This window comes from Hemicordylus capensis, chromosome 1 (genome assembly GCF_027244095.1).
Source record: "Hemicordylus capensis ecotype Gifberg chromosome 1, rHemCap1.1.pri, whole genome shotgun sequence".
Lineage (NCBI taxonomy): Eukaryota > Metazoa > Chordata > Lepidosauria > Squamata > Cordylidae > Hemicordylus > Hemicordylus capensis.
Genome location: NC_069657.1, coordinates 137,656,835 through 137,683,932, shown reverse-complemented (window position 1 = coordinate 137,683,932; position 27,098 = coordinate 137,656,835). Strand labels below are relative to the sequence as shown.

Here is a 27,098-nt window from a genome sequence, read left to right as displayed (position 1 = left end):
GTTAATCTTTTAATATTTCAAAAACTATTTAGCAGTGGACGTAGCCAGACCAAAAGATGCTGGACATGAATGCTGATTCTCTGTATATAGTGCCAAACTGAATATGTGTACAGTGATTTATATTATATTAAAGTAAAAAAATATTTTTAACTGTAGCCCCTTCGGGGGGGGGCTTCCTAAAGGCCGTGGGTGGTCTGCAAAGGTTCTCCCTCCCCCCTCTGGCCTCTAGGGCCTCGCAGGCACCATTTGAGCATGTGCGGTGGCAATTTTAAAAAATAATAATTTTTTTAAATGGCTCCTGAAAACAAAATGGCCAGCGTGCATGCTCAAATGGCCTCTGTGAGGTCTGGCATGGCCTAGGGCCTCACAGAGGCCATTTGAGCATGCACGGTGGCCATTTTGTTTTCAGCGGCCATTTTAAAAAATTAATTTTTGAAATGGCGCCCCCCTTCAAGTGGCGCCCAGGGCACGTGTCCTGCCTGCCCTACCCTAGATACGCCCCTGATTGGTAGAGTTGCCAGTTTGATCAGAAACAGGCTGACCAACTCGTGTGCTGTTAACATCAGCTTGCTGTGCAGAATCAGCAGTGAAGCTTTTCACTGCATTGAGATGAACTTCATGCTTCAGCTGTAGTTAAAGCACTGGTCTTCATTGTGAGGCTCACAGGACCCTAGTGGCGGCTCCTGACACGCCCCTCCTTTTCTCCGACACTGGGTGGAAGGGGAGGGGGAGAGGGCAAGTGAGCATGACGCGGCCGGTGAAACCTATTGTGCTGTTGGGGCAGGGGGCAGCAGAGTATAACTTCAACAAGCTCACCTGCCACTAGCACCACTGGCATCCAAGCATAATTGGCGGTGCTCTGACAGGGGTCCCATGGGGAGGCTGCCTTGCCCCCTTTGGCCTTCACACATTGGCAAAGATGCCACCTGAATCACAGCAAGTTCCCTGTGGGACCCTGCCTTGGGCTGCACTGGATGGGATTTTAAAAGTAACCCTAACTAAAATCTAGATTCTCTCTGGCTTGCACCTGCATGGAACTGACATTCTTTGGCATTCTCCATCAACAGCCTGGAAGAAGCTGTGGCAAGACATCCACTAAACTGGACCAAGACCTCTCAAGAACCACAAATTCTAATAATGCTTACTTGCTGTTAATAGATCCATTGAGACCTAGATTTGTAGCACCCTTGGAGATCCCAGTGACTGTCAAATTACTGCAGCTGATGACTACTAACTCATCATTGGGTTCCAGCGCAAGGCCTATGAGTCATGCTTTACTGTTTTAACAGCAGTAGCTACGGCTGTGTCTTCTGTGGTGTTTATGTGGCAGCCAGCCACCATTCCAATACCTGGGGGTACCTATTTCCACATGTCTTTCGTTTCTATTAAATCACTTTCCTTCTCTGCCTTTTTAACATGCCCTTGAATGTGTAATGATTTTCAGAAGTGTGTGTGTTTAGTTGTTATGCATTATACCTGCTTTCAGCAGCATATAATAATGCTAAAATGATATTTTAAGGTCACAGGATTTTGTTGCACTGGAACTAGACTTCTCTCTGCACCAGATAATGAAATGGGGTATTTCCATATTAAACCTCATCCTTACCCCTTCCAAGACCTTTTGTCATATCGGTTCCCAAACAGCACGTCTTTGGCCTCCACATAAGAGGCAGTCGCTTGCTTGCTTTTGAGGAGATGTCTGAATGAAATAGAATTCGGCTCAGAAATAATAGCATTAGTTGTGGCTGCCATCAAAGGCTTTTTGTTCCTTGTCCCGGCTGGATGATACTATAATAATCTCTGCTGCCTGCATGTATGAAGATTTCTCTTTTGGAGGACTGATCACACACTTGAGACAGAGAGGGAGGACACAGAGCAATATTTGTGAGAAAGCTCACCATGTGTAGCTAAAAGCCAGGCTGAGAAACAGAGGCTAAAGGAGCCATCTTGCTGCCACATACCTGCGGAGATATATACAGGAAGACCTTGAGGGTGGGAGAAAGGGCACAGCCATATCGATACTCTATCAACATATGGCAAATTTCTCAGGGTGGGCTCATCATCCTTCATAAAGAGAGGATGGATTAATGTCATCTCCACTCTTCATGTGTTGGAGCGATACAGTAGAGAAGGGACTTTCTCAAGGTATTGTCACATGTTGGCGTGAATTGGGTGGCAGTCACTGAGAATCTTGATTACACCAGGGTTCTTGTTCAATCCGGAGTCCTACTCTTTCTAAACCAATAACATAATTAATTTGTAATTAATTTGTAATTTAATTCACAAGCAACTCCTTTCTTTTCCAGAGTCCTACAATAGCTTTGTGAGCAGCAAGCCGCCACCTTCCTCCATGTCTGCAAACAAATACTAGAATATCTGCTATATTTTCAGACTGCCAACTGTTTTATAACATGCTCATTCTGACATTAGGAGGCCTTACAGCAGGATGCATTCTGTCATGCAGTCAGAGATCTGTTCCAGGTTTAGCAGGTACTCTCAGCAGTCTGACTGTTGGGATTGTAGGTTTCCCTGGAAGCATTTGTAACATGCTGGAGGCTTCTAGCCGCACATTCCTCTGGAAAGGTTGGAACCGTGGCTGGCAGCAGGGTAGTTGGAGATGAAAGAGAGTGTTCTGTTTCATTCTTAGGCTGTCGTTTTCTCTATAAAAAGCCTCTTCTGCTGAATTCCCAATATTCTACATTTACCCATTAATGCAGGCTGCCTAGAACCCTACAAGAGAGGCGAAAGATGGGGTGGTGCAAGGTTTGTGTGTTACCCAGGCTCTACTGCCCTTGCTAAGAAGCTGAAGACCAGTTAATGGCCATATCAGTTTGAGTACTTTTAAAGGAACTGTAATATAGTTCTTGACCCAATCCCAATCCACAAAGCACCGAAATGGGTCCAGTTCAGGCATGATGGGAGTGAAACTGTGGTTTCCTGCTACAAGAACAAGCCTATGTGAGTGGTAGACTTGCATGTTCCTCCCTTTTTGCACGAGAGGAGAAGAGGGAAGGTTTTGGGTTTATTTGAATGATAGATCCGTGTTACATATTAATTTGGGAAAACTATAGTAGTTAGAACAGAGGGGAAAGGGAACCCAGGAGCCTTCAGCTCACAGGGGTTCATTTTTGTAGCAGGAACCAATAGTTGCCCGTGACATCTGAACTGGAGCAGAGGGTGAAATCAAATAACTATTGCAATTCAATAGTTGCTGTTAAACATCTGGCATGATGGCTCTAACCATCTGGATATCCTGCCACCGTTACACTCAGATTACGTGGTAAACCAAAATGTACCACACGCCCGGATTTCTAAGTAGTTCTGGGATAATGTTTGGCTCACAACATGGATGTAGGTGTATGATTGGTTAGAGCCAGTTGTAAAGTGGCAATTGTGTGGATAGTGATTCTGCCCTGACCAAGGCTGTCAGCAGTGATGGTGGTGTGGTATCCTCCTGATCTTGAAGCTGCAGAGATGGTTTGTGCTTCTTCTCTTCACTCGTTGCAGCTGGTTGAGAATTAATTCTGCCAGACGAGGGCTTTGACAAGGAGTCATTTATCACAGGCTAAGGCTTTTGTTTCCCTCTTTGAGCACCCTAATTGCCTGTGTAATTTGTCTCTGTAGCATGAGGAGTGGATGGCACAACCTGATTGGGGCGGGCCTGAGTCATGTCCTGTTTGCCTCCTCAGTGCTAGGAGCCCCAGGAATGGCAGCTGCCATGTAGGCACTCACGTAGGTCTGAGAGAATCAGAGGACACCCACCCCCATGCCATCCTCTTCTCTCATGCACTTTCCACATGTGTTCTCCAGCAGTTTTCATGAATCTGATTCTCTCAGAATACTTTTAAGCACACATGCCAAATATTCTCCCTTTTGCTGTACCTTGACTTCAAAGAGCTCACGGCTCTTGTTCGTTCCCCTTAATGAGCCATTCTGCAGAGTTGGGTTCTCTTTGCTCTGAAGCACAGAGCAATATTTGGGGGAAGCCTGGGGTCTCTGACTGTACCTCTACATGCTTCCTTGATTCCTCTTGGTATGGCCCTGAAGTTCAGAGACAGCAATTCTAGAGACATTATGAAACAGAATAGGCAGCAAGTGTTTAGGTGAGAGAGTAAATAAAGTCTTGCAAAGTTTTATGATCCTATGTTTAGGATTACAACATGGGATGTCACACAAGCCTGTATATATTTACTCAGAACTAATCCTTACTGAGTTCAGTGAGACATGCTCCCAAATAAGTTTGATAAGTTTGCAGCCTCAGGGTAAAGAAAGACTTTTATTTTATTTTATTTTATTATTTATTCGATTTCTATACCGCCCTTCCAAAAAATGGCCCAGGGCAGTTTACACAGAGAAATAATAAATAAATAAGATGGATCCCTGTCTCCAAAGGGCTCACAGTCTAAAAAGAAACATAAAATAGACACCAGTAACAGTCAGTGGAAGTACTGTGCTGGGGTTGGATAGGGCCAGTTACTCTCCCTCTGCTAAATAAAAGAGAATCACCACGTTAAAAAGGTGCCTCTTTGCCAAGTTAGCAGGGGACTTGACAGCTAAAGTCACATTACCAGGCCATGTTGACATTATGAACCTGTTGGGACACCCCATGTGCCCCATTTTTTAGCAGCTTCAGCTAGCGCTGAGCTCCCAGCCTGGCCAGGAACATGTCTCCTTGCCTTTACAAGCAGGGAAATGTGCTCTGGCAGCTGCAGCACTGGCTTTAATTTACTATTTACTTGCAAATGGGGCCGCACAGCCCCATTTGCAGCTGTGACCATGGCACCTCTGACATCAGATGCAGGGGCATGGCTGGGGCACCAGTCATGGCCCCTGAGCACAGCGGCCTGGGTTCTTTGCACAATGGTGGTTCTGCCCCTGCACACCCCTGTAATTCATGGTTCCACACCATCATGTTGCCCTATGTAACAATGGTCTTGCCTTGTTCCATATGAGGAAGAAACTACTGTGAACACTTTTCACACTGACCAGTATAATCTGCCATTTGTTATACTTTGCTTGTTCTCTCATCTTATGAAAAAAGAGCTTCTTGAGGCAGAGTCTGTGTGGTCTTAGTAGTGCTCTAATCATATGCATATTCAGTCCTTGTTGTATCCAGAAGCAATTTTCTCCTCCTCTTTTTCTCTACCTGTGGGATGTCCCTGAGCTTCCTGCCCCAACTTACTGGGGCATGGTGGTTTTAATTAGTTGCTGTGTTTTACTTTGAGCAGGGTGGGAATGTTTCTGTTCAGCATTAATACAAGCTCTCATATGTTGGATGCTGTGATAGCTTTAGTGAACACCCAACCATTTAATGCAGCAGATAATCGATCCTGTCAAAGGGAGAACACATTGTGCACAGAAAGGCTAATAATAGAATTATTATTATTATTAGAATTAACATGAGTACTTTCCCATAGTGTATCTTCACCTTGGCCCCTGTATTGAATACCTGCCATTTCATGCTTCATTTGCTGTTTCTTGTTCTTCTTACAGGTTGAAGAGCAGGGGGTTGATGGGTGGTTTTCAAAAACACATGGGCTTGACCGAGCTGGAAGACCCCCCAGACCAAACATAACCCGACATGTCCTGCCATGGAATGAGCAGGTAAGCTGAACAAAGCATGTTCTCAAGAAAGAGAAAGAGCTTTAAAAGTAATCTTAGGGCTGTGAGGGTGGGTCATAGAGCGCATTACAGTAGTCAAGCCTGGAGGTTATCAGCATATGTACCACTATTTCAAGATCATTCACCTCTAGAAATGGATGTAGCTGACAAATTAGCTGAAGCTGTTAAAGGCGCTCCTGAGCACTGCCTCAAAAAAATAAAATTACTATTTTATTAATGCCTCAAAATAGACACACAAGGCAAAATAAAAGGTTAATAAAGTCAAACAAGTTAAAAGACCAGGCTTAAAACCACATTTAAAATTATATATTTTTTATAAGTTTCAAACTAAAAGTTATTGATAAAAAGCTAAAAACGGAGAACTATAAAAACTCAAGAATCTACCAGATATAAGCAGTAGATAAAGCATTTAAAAACCTCTTTACAAAAATGTGTTTTTAATAGGGGTTTTTTTTTAATTAAAAAAAACACTGATGGAGGGAACATGGAAAAGCTCTTCAGGGAAGGCTTTCCAAAGCCGAGGAGCCACAACCAAAAAGGCCCTGTATCTAGTATCTGTCAACTGGATCTCTGTTAGTGGTGGGGCCAAGAACAGGGCGCAGTGCCCCAACAAGTTCATTGTTGATCCCGGTGGTGCTTCAGCGCTAAACCCAGTACCAAAACCCGCAAACGTGCCCTTAACCTAGCTCCTGGGATTGTGTGTCAACAAGATCCCTGTGGGATTCTCAGAGGCCAGGACAACGAGACCCGGTCTCTGTTTACCTGCATTGCCAGGAGCAGCATGGATAGTCATCTCACCCCTGCTAATTGAGCAAAGAGGCACCTTTTTAAAGTGGTGATTCTCTTTATTTAGCAGGGGGAGAGCAACTGGCCCTATCCATCCCCAGCACAGCATCTTCCAGTGGCTGTTGCTGGTGTCTATCTTTGGGGACAGGGAGCCACTTTATTTATGTATTTATATCTATGTAAACCGCTTTGGGAACTTTGTTGAAAAGTAGTGTATAAATATTCATCATATTTGTATTGCTCTGCTCCAAGCAATGCTGGTCGTGTGTGTGACACGGGCCAGAGCAGTCATCTGGGGGAAATGAGTTGAACCCTGCCCTCCCCCCTGCCCCATGGTGGACAAGCCCTACAAGGATGCTTAAAGTATAGGATATCATGTTTGGGGTCATGACTTGGAAACCAGAGAGAGAGAGAGAGAGAGAGAGAGTGTGTGTGTGTGTGTGTGTTTGTGTGTGTGTGTGTGTGTGTGTAGAAGAAGAATGATACTTTGTGGAGAGGAGATGCATGTTATTAGGTTTGGTGGGCAACAGAGGCGGGGGGAACTCTTCAGATGCTTTTGGGTGATCTGTACGTCTACTTTCATTGAACTTGCTACATCTTCAAGCAGTTCCTCTCTTGAAGACAGTCTCTTGCATTTGAACCCTTCTTGAACAACTCAGCAACACCACACGATCTCATAGTACACTGATGCAATTCATAGATATCGATGTAAAGAATTTAAAGGCATTCAAACTTGGAGGCCAAAGAGCATTTAATGCATTCTGCTCAGTCCCCTGGCCGATTTCTCATGGGAAAGAGTATTCTTTTTCTAGGCTCAGGCTGAAGCCTGGCATTGCAGCCCAGAGAGCAAGACACCTGTGCCCAGACATCTGCCTGCTTAACAAACTCATGCATTATTCAGTCAGCATTTTGGCTGCCCCCCATAACTTGCAAGGGGAAGCTCCTGGAGCACTCGAGCTGTGGCAGAGAAGCAGTTGTGTTCAGAATGCATTCAGAGAGGCGCTGAGTGATGCTCAAGGGAGAAGGATGCATTTTGATGACCAAAACAGACCTGGGAGTTGCATCTCAAATGAGCAAATCCTACAGATCAGTAAGCACCATCAGCAGCCAGGCAAAAGTCGTCTGGGACAGACTGTGGTGCATAATGGGCCTTGCTCATTGACTTGTCAGGTGCTTAGGTCTTTTTATCTGTGAGGTTTCACGGGAGGCTGGTCAGCATCCTGCAGTAGCTTTTTGGAAAGTAACAACCCCGGTATACGTGACAACTATTGAAGAGTCAGTCCTGAAGTATTCAGCCCATGTTACTTGAGAGGATTGTTCCTTGGTAGCTGTTTGAGGATGTATTTTATGGCAGATGGGTGCAGTCCATACTGATGAAGCCTCAAGGTGGCTTTGTGGTTTGCCCCAGTATAAAGGGAAAAGTTTTTCTCACCTTGATTGAAGTTTCCCAGAACCATCTGCTGTTCCCAGACCTTTGGCTCCTATAGATTAGTGAGGCACCATTGATTTAACTGAAGCAACACATCAGCACCAGCTGACAAGCCAGCCCTCCATTCTTAGTGTCACAATAATCCCCAGGGAATCGCAGCTGAGATGTGCCAGGTTGGTCATCCACAGACTGGAATCCAGGAAACAGGCCATTAATCTCTGTTTGGATGGGGCCTGTATTGTGATTACAAAAGGAAAGAAGAAGATTAAGAGAGTATTGTGATTAGGAGAGGAAGGAGGGCTTCTCCGCATCTTAGAAGGATAGAAATTCAAGGCTCACACATCTTATCCTCTTAATGAGAGATTGTTTACTGAACCCACCATGTGGCTTCTGGTTCTGACAGAATTCTGTAGTGGTTCTGAGGGGCCAGAATTTTTGCAATCAAATGCTGGCAACCATAGTGAGGGGGAACGTGTGTGGTGGCAGCAGAAGCAGCTCTTTCATGAGCATGTGCCAGATTGGAAAAGACTCTCCAACTACAGCCGAACTCTGACTGAGCTAAGAATACTGAACTCAGAATACCTAATAAATACTTCTCTCATATGACCCTGCACTTCCACTGCAATCATACAGAGAGGCATTGCTTCATATCCCTTTGATTTAGAGGCAAAACTGATTGCCATAAGAAGCAAGGCCTCACAAAAAAGGGTCAATGAATCTGTCCACTAAGATTTTTCGGAAACCGGTCAAGACTCTTCTGTACTGTCAGTAATTTGGGAATAGTGGCTTTTAGACTGTTCTAAAGTAATTTGTATGATGCTATTGTTATCTGTGAAATGTTGGATAATGGTTTTGTTAAGAGGCAAAGCAAATGAGTTGTCCATGTACCTCTCAAACCCACTTGGTCTGGAACCTGCAAGCTTTTGATCTGATAGAAGTTTGGCATCCAAGATGTAAACCTTTTCATTAAAAAATTGTTATGGCCGGATTCAGATGTAACAGTTAACCTCAGTTAAACCTGGCCGAGGTCATAACTCCATCATGTCTGAATGTGCAAAACTGTGGTTATGGCCCGAAAGCTAACTCCGGTTTGTCTTGCCAAACTCCAGTTGAAACCTTTGGTTATCTCTAAGGTTCTCAGCCGACAGCTGAGATTTTGCTGCTGAGGCATTATATCCAACAGTGCAGTTTTGCACTGGTTTCCAAACCCCAATCATAGAGGTGGCGGCACAGACACACCCAGAGACTCAGCTGTGCCATTTCAGCACTTCTCGCTGGAAGACTCTTTGAAGATTAGCCACACCCCTCCTGTCAGCTATGCAGCTATGGAGTTGCCAGGATATAGGGATGCCATCATGCCCCATCCTAGACTGGCCAGCCTGTTTTGGTCTATGACTGTAAATAATCATGATGATGATGACTGGCCAGCCTGTCAATAGGAGTGTGCACGGTTCAGTCCGGCAACATTCCATAGAACGCCGGACCGGTCCGGCACAGGGGGGGCCTGTCGCTTTAAGCGGGGGGGTGGTAGTACTCCCCCCCCCCCGCCGCTCTTCCCCCTCCGGCGCTGTTCCCATCAAGGAATCTTCTTGGGGCGGCAGAGTTCCTCTCTGCCGCCCCTGCCTGCCCCCGTCGTTGTCTCAAAATACCTCCAATGCTGCTCCCGTCGTTGCGAAAGCCCACAGACGAGCGCTGCGCCCTGCGCGCCGCGCCCCGTCTCTGACGCTGCCGCGCGCCGTGACGTATGCAGCGCCACATATGTCATGGCACGCGCGCGGCAGCGTCAGAGACGGGTGCGCGGTGCGCAGGGCGCATGCGCGCCGCTAGCGCTCGTCTGTGGGCTTTCGCAACGACGGGAGCAGCATTGGAGGTATTTTGAGACAACGACGGGGGCAGGCAGGGGCGGCAGAGAGGAATTCTGCCGCCCCAAGAAGATTCCTTGATGGGAACAGCGCCGGAGGGAGAAGAGCGGCGGGGGGGGTTAAGTACTACCCCCCCCCCGCTTAAAGCGACAGGCCCCCCCGTGCCGGTCCGGGGGGCCTCCGAACCTTGCACACCCCTACCTGTCAAGCCATGCAGTCGCTTGGGGGCAGCCCCGATTCCCGTTCTGTCCCATGCTCCCCACACCTGGCAAGCAGGTGGGAAAGGGGACAGGATGACAGGATGGGCACTAAGTGCTTTGCTCCCCGAGAAGGGAGCAGCAGTCGTGTATGCTCACAAGAACAAACACTCCAAGTGGCTACATGAGCAGGGCACCTCGTCACAGCACCAGGAGGGAAGCAAATGTCAATGGGGGGCGGGATCCCCAGGGTCAGTTATAAAAGCCAGAGCAGCAAAGTTCTACTTTTTGCAAATATAGGTTGGGGAAGGGGTGGCCAGCTGCTTCCCCGGCAATGTTTTCGCTAATATTTTTCGTCTGTGTGCAGAATGAGTTTTGTTCTGGGTGGCAGTATCAAGGCAGTGTGCATGCGCATGCATTCAGAGTTGGGCATTCCTGATTCAACCTCAGCGGGATCTAAAATTAACTAAGTGGACATAAAAAAACTTGTGAGTGTGCACACCAGAGGTAGCACTGTTCCCCCAGGTGAGGAGATTTGGCCCCTAAGTCTTGCTCATGAGATGATTGGGCATCATCTTGCATGAGGTCCAATTAGGCGAGTGCTGCCACAGTCCCGGAGACTGCCACTAAGCTGCTGTCTCCAGCTAAGGAGTAAATATTGGGGGGGAGTGTTCCTGTTTGCCTTTGAGGGGCTGCCACAAGCAGGGATTCAGGAGCAGCAAAGTTCTATTTTCCCCCACATATAGTTTGAGGAAGTGAGGTCCATCCTCTTTTCCCAACAACACCTCGCTCATGAGAGTGTCAGGCTATGGGGGCTCTGATGTGCAGGTTTCTGTGTGCAGGTGAGCCACAAGGAGGGCTATCTCAGAGACTGCTTTCCTTGCCTTGGGGACTGTGGGCAAGCTGCTGAGAAGTTGTGCCCCCTGCCAGCCCACCTGCCCATGTGTACATGTGCACTCCTGCCAGCACCCGGAATGGCCACCCCGCAGTCCCGTGGTGGCCAAGGAACGGGGGTGTTCCTCCTCCGGGAATCCCCGTGGTGGGATATCTGCATACAGCACGATGATGGACCAGGACCCAGGAATTCTGAATGGCTTTAAAGGTCTGTCCCAGTCTCAAACCCTCCCTCCCCTCCATGCACACGCCCAGGCAAGGACAAAAGGCGCATGTAGATGGCATTTGGGTGCACGAAACTCTGCACAGGGGAGTGTGTTCTATTTTTTACAAAGAAAGGGTGGGATGTGGGGCCCAACCACTGCCCTAGGGTGGGCAGTTTACAATCCTGGCTTACTCATGAGCAGGATGGGACAAGAATCACTCCAGTTTTGGGAGTGATACTTCCTCTATGATGAGGATGGCTACCAAAGCCCATGCGGACTACACCCGCTCACGAGAATGTCAGGACATGGGTGCTTTAAGCAGAGCTGTGCTGTGTGTTGGGAAGCAGTAGGCAGGGGTACCCCTGAGCACTGCTTCCCTGATCCTGGATACAGAGGCCAAGCTGCCATGGAAACATTCCCCCTGCCTGATGATCCGCACCTGGGCACAGGTGCACCCTCACCTGTGGTCCCTGCAGTTGACCCTTCTGCTCCAGGGCTGGAGGAGAGGAGGAGAATGCCCTCTCCCACGATTCCCCATGTCCGCTTATCTGCATATGGTACACAGAAAGAGCAGACCCAGGATTTTAAAATTTGTGCAGATGCATGGTCCCGTGGTGGCACTCCATGGTTGCGCACAGAGCCAGGCTATGGCACATGGGGTGTCAGGATCTCCTCTGGTGCACGTGCAAAGCTTCAGAGGGGTTCGGGGAGAGGGAAGTAGTGAAGAATCATTTCTATTTTTTAACAAAGAGAGTTGGGGGGGGCACTAAAGCAGGCCCTTTGGATTCCCTGGCAGCTAAGAGGGTTGGCTATACTTGTGAGCTCATAGTATGCGGGTGAGTATTTTCTCTTCTACTGGCAAGACCAGTCTACATCCCCAGTAGACTGGCCCTCTCATGAGATTGCCATCAAGCTGTCAGACAGAAAGAATTCGAATGGGTCTGGATGGGCTTCTTTGCCAGGGTTATCCCTTGTGACATTTCCCCAGGTTATGGTGGGACAGACCCCAAGCATCCTTTGTCCTCCCCCATCTACATATCCCATTCTAGTAAATGTGGATGTTCTGCTCCCCTCCCGCAATGAAAGCGGAATTCCAAACTCTGCCCCCAGGCACCCAAACCACTGGGGAATTTGTGCCGTGCTGGCAGTGCCATGGCTTGTAGAAGAAGCACTGGCATTGCATGGCATTTAAAGGGTTTTAAATGCTCTTTCCCTGCCGAGGGCCGGTGGAGCACTCCAAAAATGCACAATCGCACTCGGCACGCCCCTTGTAGATCATGGCCAATTGTGGCTGAACCGCTGACGCAGTGATGCTTTGCCCACAGTTGGGCTGTGGAGCTGGCTGGAATTGGCATCAGAAGCTGAGCAGCAGGGAGGGGCCAACCTCTCCCGCAACTGGAGTTTGGCTGACACTGTTTGGTGAAGAATTGGAACCCAGCCACAATTAACTGCAGTTAGCTGTTACGTCTGAATGTAGCCTTTATTTCTGTAACTCCATTACACTTCTGTGTTTTGTATCGCCCTGCTGAAAGAGTGGTCAATAGTAATAATGAAAGAATAAGTGTATTGAATGTATAAAGTCAATTAATTAGGTGATTATGTTTAACCAGTAGAATAAGCCTCAAGAGGGCTGGGGGGAAAATGAGCAAGAGTTTAAGAAATAATGAGAGAAAAGCGAAGGCAGGGAAAATGCAGCCTGCCAGAACTGGGGCATATCTTCACTACAAACCTAAACCAATTAAACTGCCACAGTTCCCCACAAGGAACCCTGGGAATTAGAAATCCATGCAGACACTAGGGTTCTCTAAAAAAGAACACTCTGCATCCTAACAAAACTGCCATTCCTAAGGATCTTAGAGAAAGCCATAAGAATTAGACGGGTTAAACGTTTGTAGTAAAACTGTTTCTGGTTTGATATGGCCATGTTTAAGAGAGCACCTTCTACTTCAGGACCCTTATTAAGGGTCTACTTCAGAACACTTAAACGCTTATTAAGATCTTCTGGAGAGGTTGGCCTCTCATTGCCTCCAGCTTGTCTGGAATAGCAACTCAGGGTCAGGCCTTTTCTATGGCTGCCTCAAGGTTCTGCAGTGAGCTTCCTGTTGCTGTAAGAGCTTCATCATCCCTAGCTGTCTTTAGAGGAGCTCTTACTTTTGGTCAGTTATTAAGTGGGTTTACTGTTGCTAGTGTTCTAAATTATTTTAAATAACCATAACTTGTTATTTTAAACTAATTTTAATCTTGTGTTTAATGTTTTGGTCTTAACTGTGGTTTTTATTTTTTTTTTAATGTAAACCACCATGAAACGTCAATTTTGGCAATCTAACAGTGTAATAAATAAAGTTGGGCACACTTTTTCAAATGGGATGATATTGTTGGTAGAGTCGGTTTTGGAAAAGGGCATTGTTCACAAAATGTTTTGTGTTTTTCTTTTAATTTAATAATAAACCTTGTTAGTGAAATGCGCTACTCTTCCTTTTGGGACTGCATTAGTCACACGCCTCCGGAGGCCTGGGAATGCTCAGCCCCTTATAGGGCGGGTTTTGCCATTTTACTCCCCCCACCCCATAATCTTATATGGAGAGAGTGGTTTGTCCCACATTAAAATAAAGCGGATGGTGGCAGCCTACTGTGAATCCCTTAAAGTCAAGGATCCACCCCTGTGAACTCCTCACTCCTCCTCTGGCAATGGTAGGAGCTACGACAGTACAAAATCCACAGTATGCCTCCTCAACAATATTAATATAAACAGGTGTTTCCAATAAAAACACAAGAATCCTTTTCTTTACATGCTAACTTCAGCAAGACTGGCATATGCAAAAATTTTCAAGGCGGCAACCAAACCCAAGTAAAAAGAATGGCTCAGAACTGCTTGGGAACGTTTTCATCTAGTCAAATTAACAGCTTATTTGGATTCTTTTGCATAGTACCTACCTTTCACTGCTCGAAAGCTGGAGATTTGGAGAAAATCACTGAACATCCCAAATTTCCTTGCTATTAATATAAACTATGAATATCTGAATCTATTATGAAGGGATTTTCTTTTTAATTATGTCTTTTGTTAGTGGTGGTGTTAACCCTTCTTTTACTTTGTATTTTGTGATATCTGTTTTGTTCCTATATACATATTACATTTAAAAAACAAAACACTGGAGAGGGCGAGGCACTTGTGGGGAAGAACTCAATGAGCACTCAGTATCTTGAGCTTACAGTATATGAATTATGGTGAATAATTAACATTTCTTGAGGTGGATGGAGAATGTAATAAGAGGTTGTACTTGAACAAAAATGTTCTTCACTGTGGGATTTGATCATCTTGCCCATTAGCCTTGTTCATGCATTGTGAAAATGGGCACACTGTACCCAGGTACAGGACACTGGCTAGCCACACTCCCAGGGCCAGTGTGTGTTCCATAACTGCACCCCACCCCACACCAGCACATGCTTTCACTGGCTATTGTGTTTATCTGCAGAGGCAAACCCTGTAGGTGGGGAAAGTTGATCTTGTTGATTGTGAAAGCTGAGCATCAAGTGGTCTGACAATGAACCCTGTACCTGGGGAGAATGGTCATGGAGTTTATTGGCACTGGGGGTATTGCTAATTGGCATCCTCTTATGTGCCCTGTACCCAAATATGGTATACCTATTTTCAAAACATAGAAACAGGGCTTTACAGGTGGCCCTCATTATCCACGGAGGTTCCGTTCTTGGCTACAACTGCAGATAACAAAACAGTGGATAATGAGATCTTGAGTCAAGGGGAATGGAGGGTGGGATTAGGCTCTGGGTCAAAAAAGGGTAAAAAAAGTGGGGAGGAGGCAGAAATAAGTGAAATAATGTACTGCGCCATGCTTTCCAGGTTTCCTTCTGTCCAGCAATGCCCCCCAAACCCCCAATTCTGCTGATTTCCCACAATAAATCATGGGGATTTGTTTTGTTTTGTTACAAAAGAGCCCCAAAATGGCTCAGTTCAACCAAATGGTGGCTGGAAATGACCGCAGAGGTCATTTCCAGACATCCAGGAACCACGGATAGGCGAATTTTCACTATTTTTCAATGGTCCTGTGCCTGGACTTATATCTTCAACTTTTGGGGAAATTGATTTATTTCCCTTCTGGTCTAGCTCCCCTAATTTTTAAGGATGAACATCTCTCTGATTGGATACATCTAATTACTGAAAAGTTAAAATCATATGGGCTGTCAATGGAATATCTTCTTCCTCTGGGCTATGATAACACTATGGTAATCCTTAAGAAGCGTATACATGGAACGTTGGGCACCAAGCCAGGCACCAAGCCTCGCAAGTCTTGGAGCCACCAAGCCCTCACGAAACCAGCTAAATACCTGTAAGACCTGATATATCCAGCACACAGAAGAGCCCTGGCATTGGCTCGGCTGGATGCGCAGCCCTCTGCAGTACTAGAGAGCAGGTATAGGAGAGTTCCCTCTTTGGAGAGACTGTGCCCTTGTGGAAATGGGAATATTGAGATGGTTGACCATGTGCTTCTGTATTGTTCTTTCTATCGTGAGCTGAAAGGATGTTCTTAGATACCCTGACAATTCAGATGAATTTTGTTTTATATAAACTTATTTCTTTCTGATAAACACACTTATGTCTCGCACGCAGTAGCCAAATTCTGTATGGCTGCATGGTGTCATGGTGTGTTAGAAATGGTCGATTTTAATCATTCCTCCTTTTTCTTTTTAATTTTGTTTTATCCTATACTTTTTAATCTCAATCTTCTATGTAACTGATTCTACATGTGTATATGCATGTATGTGCTTATGTTGATATCTACCCTCAGAGTAGATTTATTTGATCTGGATTGTGTATTTGATCAAAGATCACAATGAACTGAACTATTTTTTAATCCACAAATAACGAGGTCCATTGCCTCACCGCACATACGCAAACCCGCGAGTGCCGGGACTACGGATAACAAGGGCCACCTGTAGTTATAATGGATTCTGTCTGTTGATATGTGCTGCTGCTGCGATTTTGGTTTTGTTGTTTTTATATTGTTTTCAGCTGAGTATTGTTAGGCACATTGCAGGGTTTTGTAAAGAAAGATGGGGTATAAATACTTCCTCCCTGCAGAAGACATGTAACATGACATGCCTACATCTGTAGACACACTTGTACACACCCTCACTGGGGAGTCTCAGTCCAGTCAAGGTTGCAAGGCATGTGAACACAGATGTTTAGAGATGCAGACATGTCATCCACACCACTTTTTTTGCTGTGGAAAACCCTGCTGCACCTGCAGCAATTGTGTCTCTGCCAAGTAAAGTGTAGAGTAACACTGCATTTCTTCTCATGGGGTGCAATAGGTCCCATCCCCTCTAGTGGAGGATGAGCATTGTCATCCTGACACTGATAGCAAAAGGGGGTGTTGCATTGCTGTAGCAGTATTTAAGGGCTTCCAAACTGGCCCAGAGTGTTTACATGTAGCTTAAATGATGCCATTTTTGTTCTGCAGTACAAAGGGAAAGCTAACTTGCATGTATTTGAAGACTGGTGTGGTGGAGCTGTAGGACATCTAAGGAAGAATCTGCATTTCCCTCTTTATCCTCATGTGAGTATCAGCTGTTCTGCAAGATGAAGATGCCAGCTCCTGTATAATTTCAGCAGGGCAAAGGTCTTCCATGAGTTTCTCTATGTGGTAAATAATCTTAGCCACTGCTGGAGTGAATTTCCAACCTGCTGGTGCATATGGCTTGATCTAAATGCTTGTGAAATCCACAGTGGCTCTCCTTCCACTGGTTCCAGCAGACCTGTGTCAGGCTATGTTATTCCATGATTATTCTATGTAACTCCTACTGGATTTAGGGCAGACTGAATCTGAAAGTTCTCACCCAATCAAAAACTGATATGGGAACTTATTCCCATGCAGGATGCCAGCAGTGTGAGGGAACTACCCACGTGACTTCAGTGCCTTCTCTGATTACTGGTCTGTCAAAGGCTCATGCTTTACATTAAGGTCATTCACAAGACCTTTTTTGCTAGGCAGGGAGGGCTGGCAGGGGGAGGGCAGGAGCACTCATTCACTCATTCAATTTCTATCCTACTCCTACTCCCCCCACCCTCCGACAGTCTTCTTTGCTTTGTGGGCTGCATGGCTCACGGCAGTGCAGAATGCTGGAGGCCAGGAAAATGCAGCCTAGCCTCCAGATATCCCTAAATGCACTGCACAAGGAGCATGGTGAATGGACGGATTCCCCCTCAGGAGGGCGCTTCAGACTGGTGGACCTTCCAGGGGACCTCACATGTCCAGGGACCTGGGTAGAAGGGCACTCTTGCGCCCTTTTACCCAGGTAAAAGCCCAAGTAAAAACCCTGAGCTCCCTGCTGAGGCAGCGCCAGGACTGGCCACAATCCCAGTGCTTCACACGAGCAGCCAAGGTAGGGCTGCTTATATGAACAGCTTCCTTGAACTTCTGAATGAATACCCCAATGAGACATTGAGCACTGAGTGGGAGGAGAAATGTGAGGATGAGACTTCGCAAAGATAGATTGCTCTCCATTTTTGCAGTGTGCAAACAGATGCCCAAGATATTTGGGTCGTGTTTATCCAAGGTCTGTGCTGTGGAGTGTTACACACAAACATTCTTCCTTTCTCTTCTGGTTTTCAGACCCGCACAGCAGTGAAGAAGTTGGCTGTGTCACCCAAGTGGAAGAATTATGGGCTCCGTGTATTTGGGTATATTCACCCCTTCAAAGATGGTGAGTAGAATTACTAGCCCCTAACTCTGTGGGCAGGGAATGTGCTTCAAAGAGCGGGCTTGATTGGTAGAGTATACCTCTCTAGTAGGGATAGCTTTGTCATTCCACAAAATCCTATATGGTTACCCCTCTCCCAAATCTTTTGTTGTGGCAGTTGCTGGTGAGCAGCTGGAGAATTAGCCAGTTTCTTCCAGAAGGACTATATATTGCTCCTTATTGCCCCCCTCTGGTCAAGAGGCATACATGCATTCAGAAAGCCTCCCAACTGACTGACCTTGTCTATAGTGATTATATGAAAAAACACCACCTCTTTCCCTTCTTCTTCCAAATCAAGTGCCACTCCATCCAAAGCATTGCAGACTTGACACAGTCACTTGCAAACATACATCCAACCCGCTCATGCTCAGTCCTCTAGCACAGAGGAAACAGAGGAGCCAGTGTATTGTAGTGGTTAGAGTGTCAGTCTAGTCTCAAGGAGACCCAGATTCAAGCCTCCACTCAACTATGAAGTTCATTGGGTGACTCTGTCATGCTCTCTCAACCTAACCTACCTCACAGGGTTTTTGTGAGGATAAATGAGGGGGAACCTTTATGCTGCCCTGAGCTCCTTGGAGAAAGGGCAGGATAAAAATGAAACTGATAACAATAACATTTCCTCTCATTCAGGCTTTTTGCTCTTCCGTGCTACTCCAATCTATAGCTAAATTTTATTCTTTACCTTGCAGGAGACTTCCAGTTTTCTGTAGCTTCAGATGATAACTCTGAGTTTTGGCTCAGCTCTGATGAGACTCCAGCCAATGCACATCTGGTGGCATTTGTGGGCAAGGTGGGGATTGTTTTTCACTGAGCTTGTAACATTTTAAATAACACAGCATACCCATAGACTCATGGTAATGGCTTTGTAGCTTCTCTCCATGATTAGATGGGCTTCATGTTGCCCTCTTACCAGGGAATGCCATCTGGCATCATCTCCCTGGTTTCTTGCTGAGATAGTTAAATGTAAATGGAACCAGTAGTGTTGCCACTGGGAGCTGTCTAACCCATGAGCTAACTCAGCTGTGATTCTTACATCTGGAGGTTGCATAATTAAAACCTGGCTCTATTACACAAAATACAAATATGCGTCTCTGTGTGTGTCTGTGCTGAATGCTGTCATGATGGGGTGGCAATTTTTTTTAATGCTAAGCCCCCTTTTCTGCACCTACAGCTCATGGCCTGAACCTAAACTCGGTCTGTGCCTAAACCTTGATTTGGCACTTAGCTTAAGTTTCTTGTCTATGCGTAGATGTAGCTGATGTTTCTCCAGTTCGTTCTGAATGACAGGTAAAACTCTTTCCATGGTAGGTGCAGAGGCTTCCTGTAACAGTCACATTAAAGAATAAAGAAGTTATGGAACGGGGGAGTCCTCTCCATATAAGGGAGGAAATTGTTTTTTTGAAGTGTAATGGCTGGCACAATGGTTTGGATTTAAAACATTAAGTCCGGCTCATACCGTGAAAGCTTTGCTGCATTGGGGAGAAACAGGCTAAGAAGCACAGCTGGGAACTAATGAAAATAGTATCAGGTATCAGCAGTTTTTCAAAACTCTGTTTAAGTCTTCCCTCTGGTGGGATGCCTTAAACATGCTTGAACGCTGCCCAGAAAGTGTTCTTTCACCCATGTTCCCAACCATCCCCTCTGGTTTTACTCCAGGGCTAGGAGTTTTCCAAGCCCAGGAAGAGCGCATTCCTGAGCCATATACAGACATAGGAATAGAGCTCATGGATACAAAGAGAATGGATGCAGAATCTCAGGCTGTTTTGATTTCTGAGTCCTTGGTGCTATTTTGCCATTCAGCAAAATTGATTTCTCTAACAGGGACAGCAAAGTGTGATAGTGGCCTCAGGGTATAAATTGCTCATTGTTGCTGTTGCACTTGTATTTAGTGCTAACAGCAAGCTTTAGGGGATGGGAAATCAGCAAAGAGTGCAGATTACAAGGCTGGAATCTTATAACAACTGTGTCTAGGTTGATGGAGGTTGCATATATTATATGTCCCCGGTATGTATGCAAGTAACAACTCTTGACAATTTGCACAGAAGTTGGAATCTGTTTTCACCTGTAATTAAAGCACACTTCTAGTCCTTACGGTCTGTATATTTTGAGGGAAGTCTCAAAATACACAGAAAATGTTTGCTTAAAATTCAGAAGATGGGAGAAAGCTGGTTAGGGCATATAGTGGGTCAGAGTAGGGCTTCTGTGCTTTACATCCAATCCTGCCATATTCTGTGCCTTCCACTCAAACAATGGCTGGAGACAGACCATTCTTTTTAAGAGAGCTGAAGATAGTATGAGAGAAGCATCATTTCCAGTGGTGCCCACACTAATTTCTTTTGTCCCTTTGTTACTTCTAGTAAAACAGATTATGTAGGTTTCTATCTATGAACAGAGATGGTAGTAGTGAGATGAGTGTATGCACCATGAGAAACAATCAGTCCATGACATTGTTCAGCTTTCTGGAAGGGGGTGGGTTATTGTTTGTCTCCAGCAACTGTTCCTATATCCTTAAATAGATCAGAATGGCCTTGCCATCCACTTAATGGTCCACCTTGTCCAGCACTCTTTTTTTCAGACATGACTAATCAAATAAGAGAGCCAGCGTGGTGTAGTGGTTAGAATGCTGGACTAGGACCAGGGAGACCCGAGTTCAAATCCCCATTCAGCCATGATACTAGCTGGGTGACTCTGGGCCAGTCACGTATCTCTCAGCCTAACCTACTTCATAGGGTTGTTGTGAGGAAAAACTTAAGTATGTAGTACACCGCTCTGGGCTCCTTGGAGGAAGAGCAGGATATAAAATGTAATAAATAAAAAATAAAAATGTCTCTGGGAAGATCACATAAGAGAGCCAGCCTTAAGGATGTGGATTTTTTTTAGAAAGGTTTAAATTGAAAAAAGTTCCCTGCAGTTTTGTTTCTATTTTGCATAATATTTGCATACATTTTTACCTGTCAAAATTTTACTTTCCAAATTTTCCTGACTCTCGAAACGGATTTTGATCGGCATGTTGTTTGCAGTGATGTGGAATGGGAAAAGTTTCCATGAAAAAAATTGGTAATGGAAAATTTTTCACCTCACCTCATTGCCATCCCCTATAGTTTGTACAATGGTATCACTGGTAACCATAGCTATATTACTCTGAACTAGAGATGAGTAACCTTCCTCAAAGTCACTTTGGATACACTTGGAAGTGAGCTAAGTTGTTTTTAAAACACTTGGGAATAACTTGGCTCCATATCCAAGCCAATCCATGGTTCAGAAGGAGCTTCCTGGCAAAGCAAGGGGGAAATGATTCTTTTTTGCTAAAAGGCTTGTTCAAAAGGAGTAAGCCCTGGAAGACAACCCTCACAAGGAGCTTTAACAGTCAGATGGTCACCTTTCCAAGGGTTGCCTTTCCCTTTTCTCCAGAGTGCACCCCTTCAAAGAAGGGTCAGGGTGAAACAGCAGAGGCTATTTCATCACTTCTCCGCACCCCACACCCCATTTTCTGGGCTGCAATCCTTTCACACCTGCCTCAGAGCTAAGTAGTGAAGAAGACAGTCTCCATCCAGTTGCTTAGCTCCAAGACTTCTTTAAATGGGTGCCCACTGGTAAACATGGGGAGGCGGGGGAAAGACACCCCACATTGGGGAGCATCAGGTTCAGAGGGTCCTTGAGTGTCCCCTGTGGGGAATTGTCTTTTCTCCTCTGCTTTTGAGCTTGGCTCAGGAGAATTTTACTGTCATCTCTACCTGAACACTGAAATTTGATCCCTCAAATTTTAAGACTGAGCCAAAAGCCACAGATGGATCAAGCTCTTGCCACGTCGACTCAGGTTTCCCCTGTTTTCACCTTTCTTTTTTCTGTAAACAAAATTAAATCTTCCTTTATGGCCACATTTTCAACTTGCACAGTAAAGAAATTCAGTGCTGCAGGTCCCAGTACAGCTGTAGCTCAGTATTTTGTGCATTTGTAATGAAAGCATAAAGACCAGTGCTAAATCTTGTGCATCTACAATAGAAAAGAGTTACAGCCTCTGCAGGGGTGTAGAAACACCGTTTAACCCATTCATTACAGAGTTGTCTAGTTACAGAGACCCTACTGTGGCACAAAGCACATCTTTCTTATATTAAATAAATAAATAAATAAATAAATAAATAAATAACTTGGAGGAGACCATTCATAAGGATTTCTTGTTTGATCTAGCAGTTCAGTTCTTGTGAAGCTGATATTAACTGCAAATAAGATTGCTAGGAAACCTGGAGTGATAAAACACGGTTTTTAATATTAGAAATAAAACAGATGAGATCAGAAACAAATGAGAAGGTGGGAAATAATCAGTCATCCAAAAACCTTCAGTTTAAGGTGAGAGTTCAGATGCTTTCAATTTTCACTTGTGCTCCAAAAAGCATGGAAATAGCAAGTTAAGGTGCCCATCTTCACTTCTGCCCCATATAAGCCAGGCCTGCACTACATACAGCCTGTGGGCCGCATGCAGCCCACAGTGCCTTCTTTCCTGGCCCGCCACTCCCCAGCCCTCCACAGAGCTTGTTCCCCCCCACCCCACCTGCTCAGCTACGTCTGCCTTAACTGGCCAAGCCCTCCACGGAGATTGCTTCCCCTACCCCACCTGCCTGCTGCCTTTCTCTTCACCGTCCGAGCCCTCCATGGGGCTCATGTCCGTCCCCCCCCGCTCTCCTCTCTGGCAGCTCTAGCTGCCTTTATTGCCCCAGCCGAGGAAGCTTCAACCTTTGCTCCGAGCCCCTCGGCTGCTACCAGGGCAGGAGCTTCCTGACAATGAGGGTGCATTCAGAGCACGCGTGCGCCCTCATTGCCTCGGAGCACGCGTCCGCCCTCGTTGCCAGGAAGCTCCTGCCTTGGCAGCAGCCAAGGTGCTTGGAGCGAAGGTTGAAGCTTCCTTGGCTTGGGCAATAAAGGCACCTAGAGCTGCCAGAGAGGAAAGCGGGCAGCAGGGAGCGAGCCCCATGGAGGGCTCGGCCGGTGAGGAGAAAGGCAGCAGCAGGCAGGCGGTGGGGGGGGGAAGCGAGCTCCATGGAGGGCTCGGCCGGTAAACGCAGCCATAGCTGCCGGAAAGGCAGGCAGGTGGGCAGGGGAAAGGGCTTGGGAGGCTTAACTACTGCAATGCGCCCTAGAAATTTACAAATTTGCTGTCAATATTGTCTTGTATCTTATTAATAAAAAGATGATTTGTGAAAGGCTGCAAGCATTCAGGCGATTTATTTTCATGAATGGGGGAGGACAGTCACCACTTTGGGAGTTGCTTCTCATCCCTCACTTCCTTTCCCCTTCATATCCACCTCCTGCTTCTTCTTTTTTCCTCCACCTTCCGAGACCCTCCCACATTCAGGGCAACTAGAGCCAGCCACCAATCAAGCTCTCTCCTCCCCCTTCCCTGCCTTTTCTTGCATTCCACCCCCACCCCCTCGCCAAGTCTGCCCCATTCTCTTTCTCAAGCCAAGCCTGGAATTTTTTAACAAACAGGGAGGTTCATGGCAGGGTAAGGCAAGCAGCAAGTAACACGAGGTGCGGTGGGGTGGTTCTTTCCATCAGTTTCTTTTTAAACTTTCTCTCTCTCTCTCTCTCTCTCTCTCTCTCTCTCTCTCTCTCTCTCCAAGTCTGCCCCATTCTCTTTCTCAAGCCAAGCCTGCCCCATTCTTTCCCTCTTTCCGTCTCACTTCTCTCTTTCCCTCTGTGTGGTAAAGGATCAAAGTGTAACCTCTTATCAAAAATTAAGAGAAAAACTTCTCTAATTTTTTTCCTTAAAAGATTTGGCAGAGGTGGAAAGGAAGAACAATGCATTTTATTATTATGTATTTTGTACAGATTATATTGTAATTATTTTATTAGAATTTTTAATTTAATTTGTTTTGTTTTAATTTAAATTAATCTTGCCCTGCCAGAACTTCACAAGTTAAATTTTGATTAAATTCATTTAAATTAATTTCACTTTAATTTGATTTAATTAATTGATTGATATTAAGTGTTACTCTGATAATCAGCACCCTAAAAATTGGCCGCAGCCCCCATGAGCCAAGTCACAGTCAGTTTAGGCCCACCAGGTCATTTGAGTTGTGCAGGCCTGATATATGCTATAAAGACTTTGTACAGTCTTGTATATTGTACTGCTTTAGAAATCAGGCTCCATGCACCCACATCTTTACACATGAGTATACTTCACCCTTATTCACAAATACATCCCATGATCTTACTTGTGAGCAGACCCACAACTTTACTGTTGAATAAAACCTTGTATTGTTGGTTGTGAGTAGGCCTCTTACTTATGGGTAGATCTTGTATTCTTATAAGTAGACCCCCACACTTACAGATAAAGTTGAGGATCTATTCATGAGTAAGCCTGACTGACTACTTGGGAGTAGGAATAAACTCTTACTTGCCAATGAAACCCCACCTTCACTCACAAGTAGACTGCACCCTTACTTGTTAATAGACCTGCAAGCTTTCTCAGAAGAAAAACCTTGCACCCTTGCTCAAGGGTAGACCTACTCACAAGTAAGAGTGAGGTCTACTCATAAGGTTGAGGGGCTACTTAAAAGCAAGAATGTGCGGCTTACTGAGAAGTAAGTTTGAGTCGACTCATGAGGAAGACCAGTTGTCTACTGTGATGTCTACCCACAAATAAGTTCAGGTCTACTAGCAAGAAATAATGGAAGGCCTGCTCAAAAGTAAGGGTGCAAGGTTCTTATAAGTAAGGGCATGGGATCTACTCACAAATAAAGGTGAGTTCTACACATGTGTAAAGATTCTAAGTCCTGCTATACTGCATATCTTTCAGGTAAAGATTTGTTCTTTGTGGAGATGCAATAAACAGAAAACCATCACATATATCTGTAGGAAGTTATTGTGGCTAGGGATGTGTGAACAGTTCGGGGGTGGTTCCGGTTCTACGTCAAACAGGTTTGGTTTGACGGTTCCGGGGTAGAATTGAACCACCCCCTGTTCAGTCCGACCCCCCCCCCAACAAACGGTTCAGGGGTATTCACAATTTTTTAATAAAAAAAAAAAATCTACCTTTAGCCCCTTTGGGGGGGCTTTTTCTAGGGGGGTCCGTAAAGGTTGCCCCCGCCATCCTTGGTCATCACCGCTTTTTCGGGCCCATTCAGGCCTCCATAGACTCACGCAGTGGCCATTTTGTCCGCTGCCACACATGCGGAAATGGCCTCTGTGAGGCCCTGGGCCACGCCAGGCCTTGCAGAGGCCATTTGTGCATGTACGGCAATGGACAAAATGGCCACTGTGTGAGTCTACGGAGGCCTGAACGGGCCTGAAAAAGTGGCTGAATGGGCCACGGCGATGATGACCGAGGCCAGCAGGGGGAGGGGGGATCTTCGCCAACACACACACACCGCGGCCTAGAGGAAGCCCCCCGAAGGGTGTGCCCTGTAAATATGCATCAGGCAGAAATTTATCAGGATCATCTCTAGCAAATAATTGGGGAAACTGAATTTGTTGAATTTCTGCCTGGGTGCATCCCTCCCCAGCCCAGTGTCCAGCTCAGACCAAGGGAAAGTGTGGGTGCATGGAGCCTCATTTCTAAAGCAGCACGATATACGATACTATACACAGTCTTCTCAGCTTGTACAGCATGGAAGTTAAGCTGGCGACCTTAAGTTGCAATGCCCATGCTTTTTAGAGCACTGATTGGGACTATGAGAAAGGGAGATTCAACAATAGCTCCTACCCATGCTAGCTAAGTGGAGCCTCCATATTCATAGGCAAAGTTTCTCTAATGTAGAAAGTTCATGTTCAAAGGCGGTCTGCCACCACTTTGTATGCCTTTGCAAGGACACTGCCATCTTGCTGCTGCCTCCCTCCCAAGTCTATTTGCCACCTCACCCCATCTTGTATGCCCTGACTAGGCCCCTTGCTGCTGCCTCAGTGGAGGAAGAAAATAAAGGCCCATAAAAGGAAAGGGAGGAGGAAGGGAGTGTCTCTTTAGTTCGGGAAGTGCCAGAGTAGTAGACTCTCCTTATCAAGCAGCTACATTCACTTGCCAGGACTTGCTCCTCCCAGCTCTGGCTTCAGATCTCTCAGTGGGCAAAATCAACATTAAGAACCCTTTGTTGATTTTACCCGGTTATTATGGGGATTTCAAAGTTAGCACCTCAGGAAATACTGGATCGTTTTTCCCCCCAGATAAACGCAGGATTTTGCTGCAGTATATACCTGGATTTTAAAAAAAAAAAATTAAAAAGAACATTAAAAATTATAAGATGTGTAATCTGTGCATAGCAAACACGGAGGCATCTCTTTTCAGGAGTGATATTTAAATTGTTGTATCTCAGCCATTTTTTGACAGATCTGCACCAAATTTGGAGAGATGGTGCCTATTGTCACCTAGTTGCTGTCTGCATCTGGTCAGGTAGATTTGACAGTTTTGATTTTATAAACAAGAGAATGTTCAGGGCTTATAATGGTAGACTGTTGAAACAACTTTTCATCTTGATTATACTGGCACTACTAATCAAATAATCTTTGTCATTCCCTTGCATTTAAAATATGTCTGGATTGTGGTGGCCAATGCAATTTTAGCTTTTCTTTCTTTTTCATATTTGCTTTTTCCTTGCCAAATTTTGAGTTTGGTATTCATATCCTCCTTCATTCTGCTTTTCTCTAGCTGGGCTCTGAGTGGACTGCCCCGGGAGAATTCACAAAATTTAGCTCACAAGTCTCCAAGCCCGTTCGGTAAGTGGTGCCCCACATCCTCCCACGCCTCATGACAACTAAGCCTGCTCCCTTTCCAGATGTTCCTGTAGCTCTGCACAAAAACAAGCATGTCTTATGAAGGAACAGGTAAGGTGCAATGCTGGGAAATGTTTAGGCAAATTCCCCAGAATTTGGCAACTAGAGAAAAGTGCACTTTCTGCTAAGTAATTACCCTAAAATATGACAGAACTGAACTGAACTATTTTTTTAATCCACAAATAACGAGGTCCATTGCCTCACCACGCATACGCAAACCCGCGAGTGCCGAAACTATGGATAACAAGGGCCACCTGTAGTTATAATGGATTCTGTCTGTTGATATGTGCTGCTGCTGCGATTTTGGTTTTCTTCAGTTTTGTTATTTTTATATTGTTAAGTGGAATGAGTTAGTTCCAAAACTGCCTCACAGCATACTTGCTCCCCCCCACACACACCCCACATATACCCCACATATAATTATGGTAATTTGTCGAATGCACTGCCACAAGACATGATAGTCGTCCCTTGATTATCTGGCTGCTAAAAAGGACTTGGCAAATTCATAAGAAGAGCCTTGCTGAATCAGGCCCAAGGCCTATCTGGTCCAGAATCCTATTTTCCACAGTGGCCCACTAGA

The 27,098-nt window shown here is 45.6% G+C and overlaps 1 protein-coding gene across 5 annotated transcripts in view; it reads left to right on the top strand.

Annotated features, from left to right (window-relative positions):
* B4GALNT4 (beta-1,4-N-acetyl-galactosaminyltransferase 4) overlaps nt 1-27,098 on the top strand; it is a 217,123-nt gene that overhangs the window by 136,216 nt on the left and 53,809 nt on the right. For 4 of the 5 annotated variants that reach the window (XR_008309798.1, XM_053261538.1, XM_053261562.1 and 1 more), the window contains exons 3-7: nt 5,494-5,604; nt 16,477-16,572; nt 17,629-17,719; nt 18,445-18,545; nt 26,394-26,461. Coding sequence is in view for 4 of the 5 variants with exons in the window: in XM_053261538.1 (XP_053117513.1) it covers nt 5,494-5,604; nt 16,477-16,572; nt 17,629-17,719; nt 18,445-18,545; nt 26,394-26,461 (467 nt within the window). In the remaining variant the exon portion in view is untranslated. Of the gene's footprint in view, nt 1-5,493; nt 5,605-16,476; nt 16,573-17,628; nt 17,720-18,444; nt 18,546-26,393; nt 26,462-27,098 lie in introns of those variants that run through there. The other variant, XM_053261553.1, reaches the window with a different exon arrangement.